General features: G+C 52.4%; 1 protein-coding gene across 7 annotated transcripts in view; it reads right to left on the bottom strand.

Annotated features, from left to right (window-relative positions):
• The window catches only part of TRAPPC9 (trafficking protein particle complex subunit 9), a 320,362-nt gene that overhangs the window by 220,853 nt on the left and 85,227 nt on the right, over nucleotides 1–14,282 (bottom strand). For all 7 annotated transcript variants that reach the window (XM_088798934.1, XM_074316658.2, XM_088798935.1 and 4 more), the window contains one exon: nucleotides 10,408–10,560. In XM_088798934.1, coding sequence (XP_088655060.1) covers nucleotides 10,408–10,560 — 153 coding nt within the window. The remainder of the gene's footprint in view (nucleotides 1–10,407; nucleotides 10,561–14,282) is intronic.

Below are 14,282 nucleotides of genomic sequence, written 5' to 3'. Positions count from 1 at the left end.
AACATGCGCCTGGAGTGTGTCCTCCCCACCACCCAGCACCCCAATGTCCAGCACCTGACCACCATCACCCCACTGCCCGGCACCCGACCGCATTCCCCAGTAAGTTTACCCACCTGCTCCCAAACAAGGCTCCCTACTCCTCACACCGCAGCACCCTCCCTGCTAATGAGCTGACCCCAGGGAGACACGGAGGGGCCAGGAGAGAGGAGGGCAGGAGAGGCGAGGGGAGGGGGGCGAGGACTGGCTTCCTCCACCTGCCAGCATCTATGACCCCGCTGGGCTTCCTTCCTGTTGGCAGAGCACCTGGCTCCTCCCACCTCACAGGTGCTCCCTCCTGCTCGCCCTCGTGAACCCCCTCCAGCTGTCCGCAGAGCGCTTCCCCGCACGCTTTCATTCTGGGCGGTCTCCCCGTTCCACAGCCTTATTTTAACATCCTTACTGAGATATAATTAGCATATAATAACCTGCAGATGTTTAAGGTGTACGAGGGGGCAGTTCTGACACTCGAAGACGATCACACGACTGAGATGGTGAGCATACCATCTACTGCAGCCCCCCCCTCCAGCCCCCCCCAGCCTCCCCCCAGCCTCCCCCCAGCCTCCCCCCAGCCTCAGGGAGCTGCTGTTGTCACTATGGGTCAGCTTGCATTTTCCAGAACGTACTATAGGTGGACCCATATACCATATCATACACTCTCTCCTGTCAGGCTCCTCTCACTCAGCATACTTATCCTGGAGCAATTCCAAGTGATTGCATGTATCAGTAGTTCAGTCCTTTTTATTGCTGAAGAGTATTCTGCTGAATTGGTCCACTAAGTACCCCTATGGGAACGTTCACAGCTACTCACAACAGCCGGAAGCTGCAAACCCAAACATGCATCCCGAGTGCCGTGGACACGCGGTGGAATACCAGCCAGCAAAAAAGAGGAAAATGCAACGTGCACAAATCTCAGCTGATGCTGAGTGAAGAAAAATAAACAAATAACATCCATTCATTTCGGACCTGTGACCTCCCGAACTGCAAGAGAAATAAATCTGTGTCGTTAGCAGCCAAAATGAAAAAAAAAAAAAAAGACACAAAAGAGTATATACTGTATTTAGTTCCTCTGTACGAAAGTCAAGAACAGGCGAAACTAATCTATGATGCTAGAAATCGTAAGTGCAGCCCTCTTTGGGTAAAGCTGTAGATGGGGCAGGATCCAAGGCACCTGCAGGGGCTGGAAAGCATCCGTACGTAGGTGTGGGTGTCGGCTGCAGGGACAAGCACGAGCACAGAAATAAAAATTCATCACGCTGGATGTACACTTAACATTTGTGCTCATTACTGCATCATATAAGTTATATTTCCATAAAAAGACTCTAAGTACCATTTTTAATAACAAAAACAAAACTAAAATATCTAGGAACAAATCTAGTAAAATACTTTAAGACCTTTATAGAGAAAATTAGAAAACATTATTGTAAGACATTAAAGACAAATAAATGAAGAGACAATATTCAGAGATAGGAAGACTTAGCATCATAGAAATGTCAGTTTTCCCCCAAATTCATCTATGCAATCAATGCTGTCTGTCATACAGGGTCTCAGCTCCCGCTCCCCGCATAAGAATGCAGGACACGGTGAGGCCAAAAACGAACACCCACGGAGCCATAGGTAGGGGAGTCACACCACTGTCGTTTTGCTGGCAGCTGGGTTGTAGACACAGGAAGCAGGAGCCACACTGTCCACAACCCGCACTCCACCATGCTAACTGCAGTCCACGCTTCCCAGCCACCATCTTGTTTCTAGCCCAAATTTTCTGCTAGCGTAGCCACGGCAGTTATATTAGTGGCCAATGGCTCACTGGTTACAGCTGACAGCCAACTAGCCACAGCTGATGGCCATCCAATCACAGTTGATGGCCATTTACTACCCAAGTGAGCACCTTTCCACGTGAGGCCGAGAGCCTGGAAACTGCACTCCCGGCTCTGTCCCCACACCGTCCCAATCAATATTCTAACAGACCACTTTGAGGAACCTGACAAACAGATTCTAAAATTTATATAAAGATGGAAGGACAGAAAATAGTCAAAAAGCTCCTAAACAATAATCTAGAAAGGAAACTTGCCCTATCAGATTTCAAAATGTATCATCACAGGAAATAGAAAATGACAAGTAACTGTCTGCTTGAAGAAGCCCCAAATTTGGAACAACTGACCTGAAACTAGGAGAGTGACCGTGAGTTTTTCAAGACAAGGAGAAGACAGATACTCTATCAAAGGCCCCCAAACTTTACTGCACTTAAGAATCATTCAGAACACTTTATAAAACCCCGATGCCCAGGTCACACCCCGTGCTTATTAAATCAGTGTCTAGGGTTGGGGACCAGGCCATTTCCATGGTCCCCAGGTGATTCCAGTTTGCAGAGAAGTGTGGGATCCACTGGTCTACACTCAAAGGCTGAAAGCATAAGAGGACACGGCAATCCAGAGACATACAAGCCACGCAGCACTTGTGGGATACAAACTCACTGTGGGAGAAGAGGAAACGAGGCCGACCGGGCAGCCAGCGCCAGACCGCACAAGCCATCCTGCGGACTTCACCCACAGGGCAATGGGACTGTCCAACAGTCCAGATTCTGCCTTAGAAACATGACTGTGAGGGCCACATGGAAGATGGAGAGGAGGGGCGGAAGGAGCAGCTGGGCGACCAAGCGGAAGACCACTCACTGCATTGTGAAGCTGCTTCAGTCAGAGCAGTGCTAATGCAGAGAGACACGGGCTGGAAACACAACAAAACTGACAAGATTTGGCACGGGCAACAGCACAATGTAACAGTAAACCAACCTGCAACCGTCCACAGACGTCGTCCCCTTCTCTCTGAAGAAAAACAGAGCCTCTGAAACCCCTGTGCTGAGCGCCTACCGCACCTGCTCTCCGCGCACCACCCCCACTTGGCTGGGCGCTCGGTGGGTGCAGAAGGCCTCGGCCCTGGCTGCTGCCTCAGGAATGGCAGGCGCCTGGGCTTTCATTCTCCGGTGGTAGTTTAGGAAGTTCCTTTCCAGCATCAAAGGACTGAGTCAACCTTCCCACCTGCAGGGCTGACAGTGGCCTGGGGACAGGCACACCTCCATAGTTACTGGACAGACATCTGGGCAAGAACGCAGCGGGGGGGCTTCCGGTCTCGCTCAGAGGTGCTCCTGGGGGCTCCAGGGAGGCGGGCCCACCTCCCCCCGCCGAGCTATCACTGCCTGTGAGTCAGAGCTGGTGGGTGCGACGGGCTGAATATACCAATGGCCAGGCTGACCAACGCGTCACCAAGCTTTTCCTTCTGAACAAAAGCACAGAACCACTGAAAACAAAACAAAAGCAGTGCGTCATCTCACCAATGGCCAACACAACCTGAAAACGACTGCGGGTTGGAATGAAAATGCAGGATGTGGACTTCGGACTGTAGCCAAGAGCTTACAAAAGCACTGTCCCCACCCTGAAGGCAAGGGACAAGCTGCATAACTGCAAATGAACTTTTCCTGAGCCAATCAGAGGACTGAAGTCTGTTCACAGATGCCCCAGGACAAGCAGGACCCCGGCACAGGCCTCGGTGGGCCTATGCGGACACCGTAAAACGCAGTGACAAGGTTCCCCAGAAACGGTGAGCGAACGCTAGCGGCCCCATGTGGGCTACAAAAGAGTAAGGCTCCTGGGGCCTGCTGTCCACGTCATGCATGAGTTTTACCACCAAGAGCTCCGGGGTGGGGGGAGGGCAGAGATAAAAGACCCCGAGAAGGCATCTTGGTGCTGGGTGGGAGAGGACAGCGGTCACTGCACCAGACCAGCCTCTCCTCTCCTCTCCCTAGTGGCTCAAAGCCTTAATCTGCAAGAGCAAAGATGAGCACGAGGGTGCTGACGGAAGACCCCCACCGCTGGGGATGGGGACCAGCAGCCACGATCCAAACCTCCACCCAGAGCCACCTGCCCCACCTCCCCCGAAACGCGAGAGCCTTCAGGCACGTGGACCAGGGCTGCAGAGAAGAGGTCCAGCTGGCTGGGGTGGGGGACGTGTCACTGAACCCATCTGAGCCGATGAGAGAGTCTCGAGAGAGTGAGCTCTGAAAGAAAGTACAAGAGGGTGTTGGATGGAGCCCTAATGGTAAAGCGGGAAAGAAAGAACCAGCAAATGAAACCCATGAGAAACAGAAGACAAAGGGAGATGCAGAGGCTGGAGCTGACCTGCAGGGGTGGAGCCAGGAGCTGGGATCAGAAGCAAGATGCTGCCTTCCCTCGATGTGGGTGGTGTATAGTGCGAAGGCCCAGGGGCACAGGGACACGGAGCTGGGCCACAGGCCGGGCCGGGAGGCCAGAGGAAAGGTGGCCTGACGGGGTGGCCTCGGAACCTCCTCTCGAATATGGTGAGATCTCTGAGAACCTACAGGAAGAGCCTTGACAACGGGACGTAGCAAGCGCTCAACAAAGGTGTCCTCTCGTTCCATCGCCTACATGTTCTGGCCTCAGAAAAAGCCCGTTTCACTAAAATCCATCACTGCCTTCTTAAAATCAAATGTTTGTGAAAGTCTCAGGCATCGAGGAATGACAAAGAAAAAAAGAAACGCAACGGCATGAAGATTCCAACCACCTTTGTAATTCAGGATGAGTCATTGTCCTTATGTTTTAAAGACTGAGATTTCTAAAAATTAGTATTTCTTTTCAGAGAGAGCGGCAGACCAAGACATAGACACCAAGTGACACCCCAATTTCAGAGTACAATACCAGGAAAATGGACACGTTACGGAAGGGAATGTGTTATATTCCAGTGGCAGCTCCCAAATCAAATCAACCCCTGGTCACAACGAGAAGCTGAAGCATCTGTCATCATTGACTGTGAAGGGACAAAATATAATGAAATGCCCAACGTCAATATGGTTTCTTACACAAGACTCCAGCTTTGGACACAGAATTGAACTGCTTCCAACTTCCCACAGGCAGAGTTTGTCTTCAGCTTAATAAACAAGAGACATTTCAGGCCAGAAGAAATGCGTTTTTCCATGGGGCACAGAAGAAATGCTAACGGGAGCTCACCACACTGCGGGACTGGCTCCTGAGCCCTGGCTGCAGACACGACGTCCTCCCGCACAGCCTGCCTCCCGCACTGGGCCTCCTGTCCAGCCCAGCTGCCTCTCTCCTGCTTGAGGCCTCCGAGCCTCCCCTTGAACTGTTACGTCTGTCACCTACCGCCCCAGGTGCGCCTCAGGCCAGCCCTGCGATCTGCCCACTCACCTTTCAAACAGCCTTCAGCGACTCCCCAGCATCAGCCAACAGAGTCCGAATTACTTGTCTGGAGGGTCAAGCCCCCCACAGCCTGCCTTAACCTCCCGCTCCCACCTCGGTCCTCTCTTTCTCCTGACCCCTCCATGCTGTCACCTCCCTCCCTCCCTGCTGGGGTGGCGCTCACCCTCAGTCAGGCCCAGCAGCACCCCTTCCCAGAATGCAGGGTCAGGACCACCCAGTGTGGCTTCGCAACATGCCTTCCATCCCTCACTCAGGAAATATTTGCTGAGCATCTTCTCTGGGCCAGGCCCTGGGCTGGGACGGGCACACCATGGAGCCGTCATGGGTTCAAGCCCAGACGACCGCAATAAAACGAGCCTCACAACGAAGCAAGTCCTAGTCTTTGTGCAGGTGGAGGGTCTTGCTTTCCGTTTGTTAAAAGCACAGCTGTTGTGGAGAGCAATAAAGTGAAGCGCCATAAAATGAGGTCGGCCTGTACTGGGAACAGAGATCGTAAAGGAAAGCAGCGGGCGAAACCTAGTAGTGGTGTTCAAAGCTGCCAAGGTAACACACGGGCCTTGGGAACACATAGGGAGGGGTCTTAGGGCTGAAAGAGGAATGACCCAAGTGAGGGGTCAGCAGACACAGGATGGGGAGACATTCCAGGTGGAGAACAGGGTGTGAAAATGCACAAAGGCAGCAACTGGGGAACAACTCAAGATTTCAGAACGGCCAAAGGATGACATGCATGGGGCAGCACCAAGGAGGACACAAGAAAAAAGGGGGGTGGTTGGGACCAGATACTACACGGCCTTCTATGCCAAAGTGAGAAGCATACTTGTTTTTGAGAAAATAAAACCAAACACGCCTAATAGAAAATGGATCCCAGGCAGCCAGGCCAGTGACAGGGGAAGGAGTTACCAGGCTCTCATTCGTGGTGGTTCAAACGGAAGATGCTTCTAGTGTGCGCCAAGCGGAAGGGGAGACGGAACGGACATTCAGGAGAAAGGACAGACAGGACTTAGTGATGAACTGGGGAGCCTCAGCAGTGAGAGGAAAAGAAAGTCCAGAGTGACCCCCAGCCTCTCACCTCACCTCACCTGGGTGGGTGGGGGTGGCCAAAAAAACAAATACAGGACTAGAAGCCCCTTCTCTGGGGGAGAAGTGCCAGCACACAGCTGCAGCAAAAGTGTCCCGGGCTGGCCACACTGGAGGGGGTAACAGAAGCAGCGTGACTTCACCACCCCCCACGGCGGCCAGCTCAGGGCCACGGGAGACCGTCCCCCAGGGTTTCTGCCTCGGGGGAAAGTGAGAGCGTGTGGCTGGATGACGCTAAGGAGCCCCTGCTCTCTGGCCGCACAGAACACCGAGGGCCCAAACACGTCCAACGAGTCTTTTGTTTTAAATCCAGGCTAGCTGTCAGGATTGCATGTAGCATTTGATTGTCCTATCTCTTCGATCTCCTTTAATCCAGAACAGTCCCCACCTGTCTTTACAAAATGGGAATCGTTGTGTAAAATCATCTACTTTTACAGAGCTGTTGGGAAGATGAAACAGAAACAACGAAAGTAAGTGGTCAGCCCAGAACCGACAGGCGTATCTGACAAAGCGCAGTCAGTATTAATCGTCTTCCATCTGTGTACACTGAATGCAGTCTCCTGGTTTGCGTGACAGCTGTATGTAAGTTTTAAAGTGGCTCCGAATTTCAGTAACCCTAGTTAATGAGTCCATGCCTGAAAAGCAAGTTGGGCCCACAAGTGGTCCACAGCTGGGGGTTCCTGAAACCGTCCGATGGAGAGCCACACAAGGGTCACCTCCCAGTTCCAAGAGGCCACAAAGGCGTCCCTGCCACTGAGTGCACAGCTGTCCCTGAATAAAGGCAAACCTACGGCCTCCCGATCCCTCAGACTGGACTACACATGACAACGCGTCACCGACGGGCCAAACGCCGTGAGGGTCCCTGTGAGCCTGATTGTCCAGTCTCCGCTGTGAAACTAGCCCCAGCTGTGGAATGAAGAGTCTGTGTCTCGAATTCTACAGTTTGCTACATAAACAACCATCCAGAGCATCTATGAACCATACTCAATAAAGAGGGCATCTACTTATAACTGTTAGGTTGCACGTACGTGATGCGTCCACGTGATCGGAAATGAGACCAGCCTTACATTCACTAACCACTTGGTAATCATAATTCTAGCTCGTTTTTATTTGGTTTTCATTTTAAAGATAGAGGAAGGTATTTCCAGACTACAAACCCCAAGCTGGAATTATACTTCCAGCTTAGAAGGGCAGAGACACTGCTCCAGGGCTCTGTAAGAAAGGCAGACAAACAAGAACATTAAAAAAAATAAAAGTCTGCACTGAACACACAAATAGCCACCAAAACAAACAAACGGTAAAAGCTAAGGTTCCCACCTTGAGGCCTTCCATTCTATTCCTCAGGAATAGCATGCCACAGAGCGCCAGCAGCAGAGGTCACGGTCACCTTTCCCTCACATCGCACATCTGGAAGTCTACCTCCAAGACATACCCCTGGGATAAGAGTTAATCAAGCATTTTCTGGACAGATGTCAGGCACCATTTATTCTACCGAACTCCCTTCATGGGAATAAAAGTCAGAACCTCTGCCTGTAACCCTCCATCTACCTCTAGAAAAATGCAGGCCAGTCGTATAAAGCAGTTTACAAACAGAAAAAAAAGTCCACGTCATCTGATATTTCTTAAGGCCAGGTATAATCATTAGTTCCTAATGTGTCCAACAGTAAACTTGTTTTCCTCCCTTTGTTAGTAATATAAACTTTATAACTAAGTATCAGTGTTATACAAGGAGCCCTGCGACGGCTAAGCACTAGGGGGAAACAGGAGAACAAATCTGAAGAAGCGCGTTATGGACCGAATGTGTGTGTCCCCTAAACTTCATACGTTGAAGCCCTAACCCCCGATGCGACAGTGCTCGGAGGTGGGTGAAGTTCAGAGGAGGTCCTGAGGGCGGAGCCCCCACACCGAGGGCAGGAGCGGCGCCCACTCACTCACCCACGCTACAAACGCACAGCTGCCCTTCCTCCATCGGGCTTAGATATCGTAAATACAGGCCTGAGTGAGACCGACGGAGGCCTTGTTCCCGTGAAACTTAGCATCTAACAGATGGACGCAGGCAGTTACTTCCAGGAGCAAGCGCAGTGGACCAAGTAATGACGGGGAGGGAAGGTGCTACCGTAGCTGACGTCGTCTGGGCTCCGGTGGCCTCTTGACTGGGCAGACACCTGAACTGTGATCTAAATCAGGTGTGAGTCTTGTGGAATTGTGGGGGAGCAGCAGTCTAAGGAAGAGAACGGCAAGTGCAAAGGCCCTGGGGCAGGCTGGGCTGGGCACGCTCCTGCACAGGGTGGCCAGGGTGGCTGGAGACTCCTGGGGCAGGAGAAGCCTGAGGACAGTAATGCCCATCATTGGAAAACAAAACCCATACGTAGTCTTGCAAGTTCAACATGACGGGATCATTTCCTAAGCATATGGGAAAGGCTGAGGGAGACTGGCCAGGGACAGAATCTAGTCCCCAGATAGAGACATCAGTCTCTGGAGGAAACCTACTTCTTAAGTGCTGGCCAGGCCTCTGGGCCCCTGGGCCGCCGCTCCCTAGCAAGGCCTGTGGAGCCCACACTTTCGCTGCAACTAGGAAACTTCCTGGCTCAGGTGCAAGTCACACATCCACGGTGGGAGCCCCTGCTGGACCCTACCAGATAAAGTGAGCTGCAGCTCCTCACGTCTCTGAGTCTCGGGTGTTCTATTCACATTTATTTTTCTGGCTGACCCTCTGGGCAACAAGGGGCTATGGAATGATTACGAGGACAGACTATAGAGTCAGGCTGCCTGGGTTCACAGCCCAGTTCCACCAGTTCCTAGCTGTGTGACCCTAGAAAAATTATTCAGCCTCTCTGTGCCTTGATGTTCTCCTCTGTAAAATGGAGCTATCAATAGCACTATTTCAGAGGGTTACTGTGAGGATGACACGAGGTGATTTTTGTAAACCTCTTAGGTGTCAGCTGTCATTACTATTGTTCTCCAGGTGACAGACTCATCTCCACTTTCCAAGAGCCTAGCTGAGTGCTTACCTCATAATGAGAAGTAATTAAATGTCTTGTAATGTCACAGATGAGCAGTGGGAGGGGTTATAACGAACACAGTTAAACCTTTACTGTATCCCAGCTGAAGCACAAGCACTCACCATAAGCCCAGAAATGGACAGTATTATCATGCTATAAATTAGGAGGTTATGGTACAGAGCGGTCAGTCACTCACCAAAGTTACACAGAGAACCCGCTAACTGACCCCAGTAATACTCTTTGTCTGAATGTGCCCCCAAAAGGTCTCTGTTGAGGCCCTCAGCCCCCCACCCACCCCCCCGTCATGAGACTATATTTGGAGAAGGGGCCTGTGAGGAGGTGAGAAAGGTTAAATGTGGTCCTCAGGGTGGGGCCCCAACCCACAGGGTTGGTGTCCATATGAGAGACACCACGGCTCTCTCTCTCTCTGCCACGTGGGGACACGGGGAGGTCGGGCAGCTGTCTGAAGCCAGGAGAAGGGTCCTCACCAGAATCCAACCAAGCACACTAGCCCCCTTCTCCAGCCTCCAGACCTGTGAGAAATAAACGTCCATTGTGTGGCCACGCTGTCTGTGGCCTCGGTTACGGCAGCCTGAGCTAACGCGCCCACAATGCCTCCAAATGCATGAATGGATGCACGCGTCGTAGTTTGAAATAATTAATCCATGAAATCTCATCCCTGATCAGCTATTCCTACGTGTAAACAGGTCCCATCTCAGAGAAATCACCAGACTTGGAAGAACTTTAACATCCAGCTCATTAGTTCTCAGCAGTTACATACTTGAAAAAATGCAGTCGTTCCCACATTCCACCAATTCAGAATGACCTCCTGGCAGAGCACAAAATTAGGCAAGAATGTGAATTAAGAAATCGTTTAACGAAGAAGCACGTTTATTACTTTCAGATCCACACAGTAACTCAGTCGGTTAACTAAGGGCCGGGGAGAGGTCTCGGGCAGCTTGGCTTCATGAATGGCGAGCAAGGCTCAGAGAGAGAACAGCAGGCACGGTGACTGCTGCCATGCAGCGGGGGCCACACGGGCAAATTAAAATGGGGGGGCTTACCGTCGCTGAGGTCTTGGAGGACGTTCTCCTGGCAGGAGAACTCCAGCTTCACCTTGATGTTGACGGTGAAAGTGGCCACCTTTCCAGGTTGCAGAGGAAACTGGGCAAGGGTTTCCTCTAGTTTCCAGCTCAAGAAGTCGCCGTACAATTTTTCTGCAATGACAACAATGATGGTGATGACGATGACAGAACTGAGCGAATATGAGACTTACCAAAACCCCTAGAAAACTCTGACGCATTCGCAAAAAGCAAAGAAAAACGCCAGCCATGTGCAATGTGGCAGATCGCAGTACCAAGGCCGTTTCAGAAGCCTGGGTGCTGCCAGGCCACCACCGCTCTCTGAGCGAGGCACAGGGAGGCAGGCCACCACGCTGGGAGCCCAGTCACCTTCGTAGCCACCACGCTGCTTCCTCACCGCCAACGTCATTGCCTCTTCGCTCCTACAAATTCAGAGTTCAGCCGCCATTCCTCTACAACCAATCCTTTCTACCACCTTAAAGAGAAACAGATTCATGTCTCGGAGAAAACCAGTCGGGCCCTGCGTGCTGGAAAGCCAGGTCCCAAAGCCGCAGGAAGACTGAAGTACACGGACATCTTTAAACGGCTGCCCATCTGCTAATGCAGTGGTGGGCAGCCCTTCTGTGAAATGACAATACCGGCTGAGATGCCCCGGCCCTGCAAAGGCCTCCCCTCCCCACAATGCCATCGGGCCATTTCCGAAACACAGCCACCAGCAGCCAGCCATTCATTCAGATCCTTTCCGGTGGATGGAATGGGACTAGGGGAGGGCTCTCGGGAGCATCTCCAGCTGAACCAGCGTGGGCCCTGGGAAGAGCAGTCTGTCTCACCCCTCGCCCGCTCCTCCTCGCCTTCCCCACCTGGACCCCAGTGCCCCCGTTACCCCACCACACATGCTGCTCCCGCTGCCCAGAATGCCTGACCCACTTCCCTGCAGAGTGAATTGCGTCCGACTCATCCTGAGCCCAACTCCAAGGTTCCTTCCATGCGCTGCCTTTCCCATCCCACCTTGCTCCTCGGCTCTGGTGCACACACCTGTACTAGAACATCACCCCTCGTGTCGAGTGGTTCACTTGTCCACCCATCAATCAGAAGGCAGGGACTAGAGCCTGCCTTGGAAGCTCATGACCACCTCTCAAGGCAAGGTAGGTGCTGGCTCAGACACCGGCTTTAGGAGAAAACTGCCTGGGTTCAAATCCTGGCTCTAGCTGGGTATCCTGAGGTAAGTTGCCAAGCATCGTGTGCCTCAGTTTACACAACTGTAAAACGAATTCATGGAAGTGAAGTACTCGGAATAAGCATGTAACCTGCTACTCCCCTGACCCCAATTCCTCATCCTGACTGGGTCATCAGAGCCCCCGACACCAGGGCTGCATGAGAAGCAAACAATTCCTGTGGCGTGCACAGCACTGTGCGGGCTGCTGGAACCGTCCACACCCCTCCCCGCTCGGTGACTCACGGCCCTGGCCCTCGGAAAGCACTCAGTAAGCGTGGGATGTAGAGAAGACAAATCATTCCAAGGCATCATCTCAGATTTAGATGTAGAACAGATGGGAATAAGTTACGTGAAAAAAGCAGACTACCACACTGAGCGTACAATATAATTTCAACCGCATAAAAATACGCACGTAGAAAACAAGAGAAAAGCACACCTATCTATACGCTAATATTGGTTGTCTTGAATAGTGGGGTCACGGGTCTTTCAAATTGTTTCGTGTTTTCTGAATTTTGTACAGTGAGTATCTATCCTCCTTTCGTAAACATGCACGCACACATACACACTCACGCGTGCACACACGCGACCAGTTCACGCTTGTATCTCGGTTCACCCCCACCCACCCCCCTCCAGTGTAACAGGAGAGAAGCCTGGTGAGGCTGGCCTGCCAGCCAGAGCCTGCTAAGGACTGTGGCCCGCCCAAGACAGGGAGGTGAATTCTGGGCCACGGCAGCTGCTTTCCACGGCGCTCTACAGCAGGACCAGGCAATAAAGGGAACTGACGACAAGGACAGCAGCCACCTGGGGCACCTGAGTCCCCAGACTCGACTCTGCCAGCTGGAGAAACTGCTCCAAAGCGCTGGGTTGACCACTGCAGCCGTGCAAACTGGCAGATGGTCAAATGCCTGCAGATTTGCCCAGGCCTAAAAAAGTCCGAACGACATGTGCCCACCGGCCAGCACCATGGTAAGGCTGAGCGTGTGTGCCAACAACCAGACTGCACAGTACTCTCCCATCATGGGGACACACGGTCGCAGGAGTGTGTGCCACGGCCCAAGTCATCCAGCCGTACGTGGCAAAGTCAGGATTCAGACCCTGTGTGTCTCACTCCAAAGAACGTAATCTGAACCACAACTAAGTTTAAAATTGAGGAAGGAAGGGAGGGAAGGAGGGGCTGAGGATGGCCTGATCCTGAGGGCTTCCTACCTTCCCGCCCCCCACAGGCCCAGTACCAGCCACAGCAGCTCACTCTCAGCCCCTCGACCCCCATCCACGCCCAAATGTGCAAGTGGGACTTGGCACAAAACTGAAGGAGAGACTAAAGAAACTGCGTCCTTTTTTCCGTTCCCCAAGACACTCCATTCTTTGACAATATTCAGAAGTAGGAAATCGTTTTCTACAAGATTTACTTTTAAAACTTTGCTCCGCATTGCTGCTAAAAAAAAAAAAAAAAAAAAAAAAAAAAAAAAGAATTACATAAAAATAGCACAGCACTTCAGAAACAGACCAGGCCAAAAAAAAAAAAAAAGTCCAAAAACTCAGCAGGGCAGGCGACTTTACTGCAACCCTTCTGGCACTTGGGCCAGCTTATGACTGGTCCCCTCCGGTGCTCAGAACTGGCAACGTTGCTCCCGCTGCCCCTGCCTCCCCGCACGTCTGCTTCCGTGTGTGTTGAACAGGGCTTATGCTGACTCCTTTGCGGGCCCTTGCTCTGATCTGCTAGTTTTAATGCCGGCACACCCTCAGTCGTTGTTCAAGTTCACCATTCCAGGAAAAACAGAACGAGGAGGAAGCTGAGATGGTTTCTGAACTGTGCAGAGAGAGCCTCTCAGGCAGTTTGGACAGAGGCACCGTCCTCCCCGAGCAGGGCACGCGTTTGTTGTTCTGTCGGCTGTGAGGATCCTCGGGTCCGGTTCCCGGAACCCGCAGACCAGATGCGAGCATGGGAGGAAGTCCTGGGGTCCCTCACCCACCCTGTGCCAGCCCGGTGCTGGGCGCACCCCAGCTGCCCCTGCTTGCTCTCGAATGACCGCACGAAGGGTACTGGGACCTGGGAGCACCCAGGTGACAGCACCAAGCCTTACACAGCCAGACGGCCAGCTTGGGGCATTCACGTGGCTGACAATGCACAGAGCAGGGAAGGGCAAGAAGCCAAATCCAGCTTCTCCTCTCAGTGGCTGAGAAGAGGCCACACAACACCCCACTCTGGCAGAGGTAACCGACCATAGGAGCAAGGACCTGGGAGCAAGAACCAGAGAGGGGGGCCGGCCCAGTGGCTCAGGTGGTTAGAGCTCCATGCTCCTAACTCCAAAGGCTGCCGGTTCGATTCCCACATGGGCCAATGGGCTCTCAACCACAAGGTTGCCGGTTCAACTCCGTTATGGGCAGTGCCCCCGGCAACTAAGATTGAACGTGGCACCTTGAGCTGAGCTGCCGCTGAGCTCCCGGATGGCTCAGTTGGTTGGAGCGCGGGCTCTCAAGAAAAGGCCACTAACATTCACAGTCCCGTGCGCAGAATCTGACTATTCCCAAGCCCGTGGAAGGATCTCAAATTGCATGCTTGTTTCTGTACTAAGTTCTGTGGCTTCACAGAGACCCATTCAAACCCCTCTCACAGGGAGCACCCCCGCTGCCAAGTGAC

This window comes from Rhinolophus sinicus, chromosome 6 (assembly GCF_057876585.1).
Source record: "Rhinolophus sinicus isolate RSI-liver-muscle chromosome 6, RSI-T2T, whole genome shotgun sequence".
Classification (NCBI taxonomy): Eukaryota; Metazoa; Chordata; class Mammalia; order Chiroptera; family Rhinolophidae; genus Rhinolophus; species Rhinolophus sinicus.
Note: the sequence above shows the minus strand (reverse complement) of the source record. Positions and strands in the feature narration are given on the sequence as shown.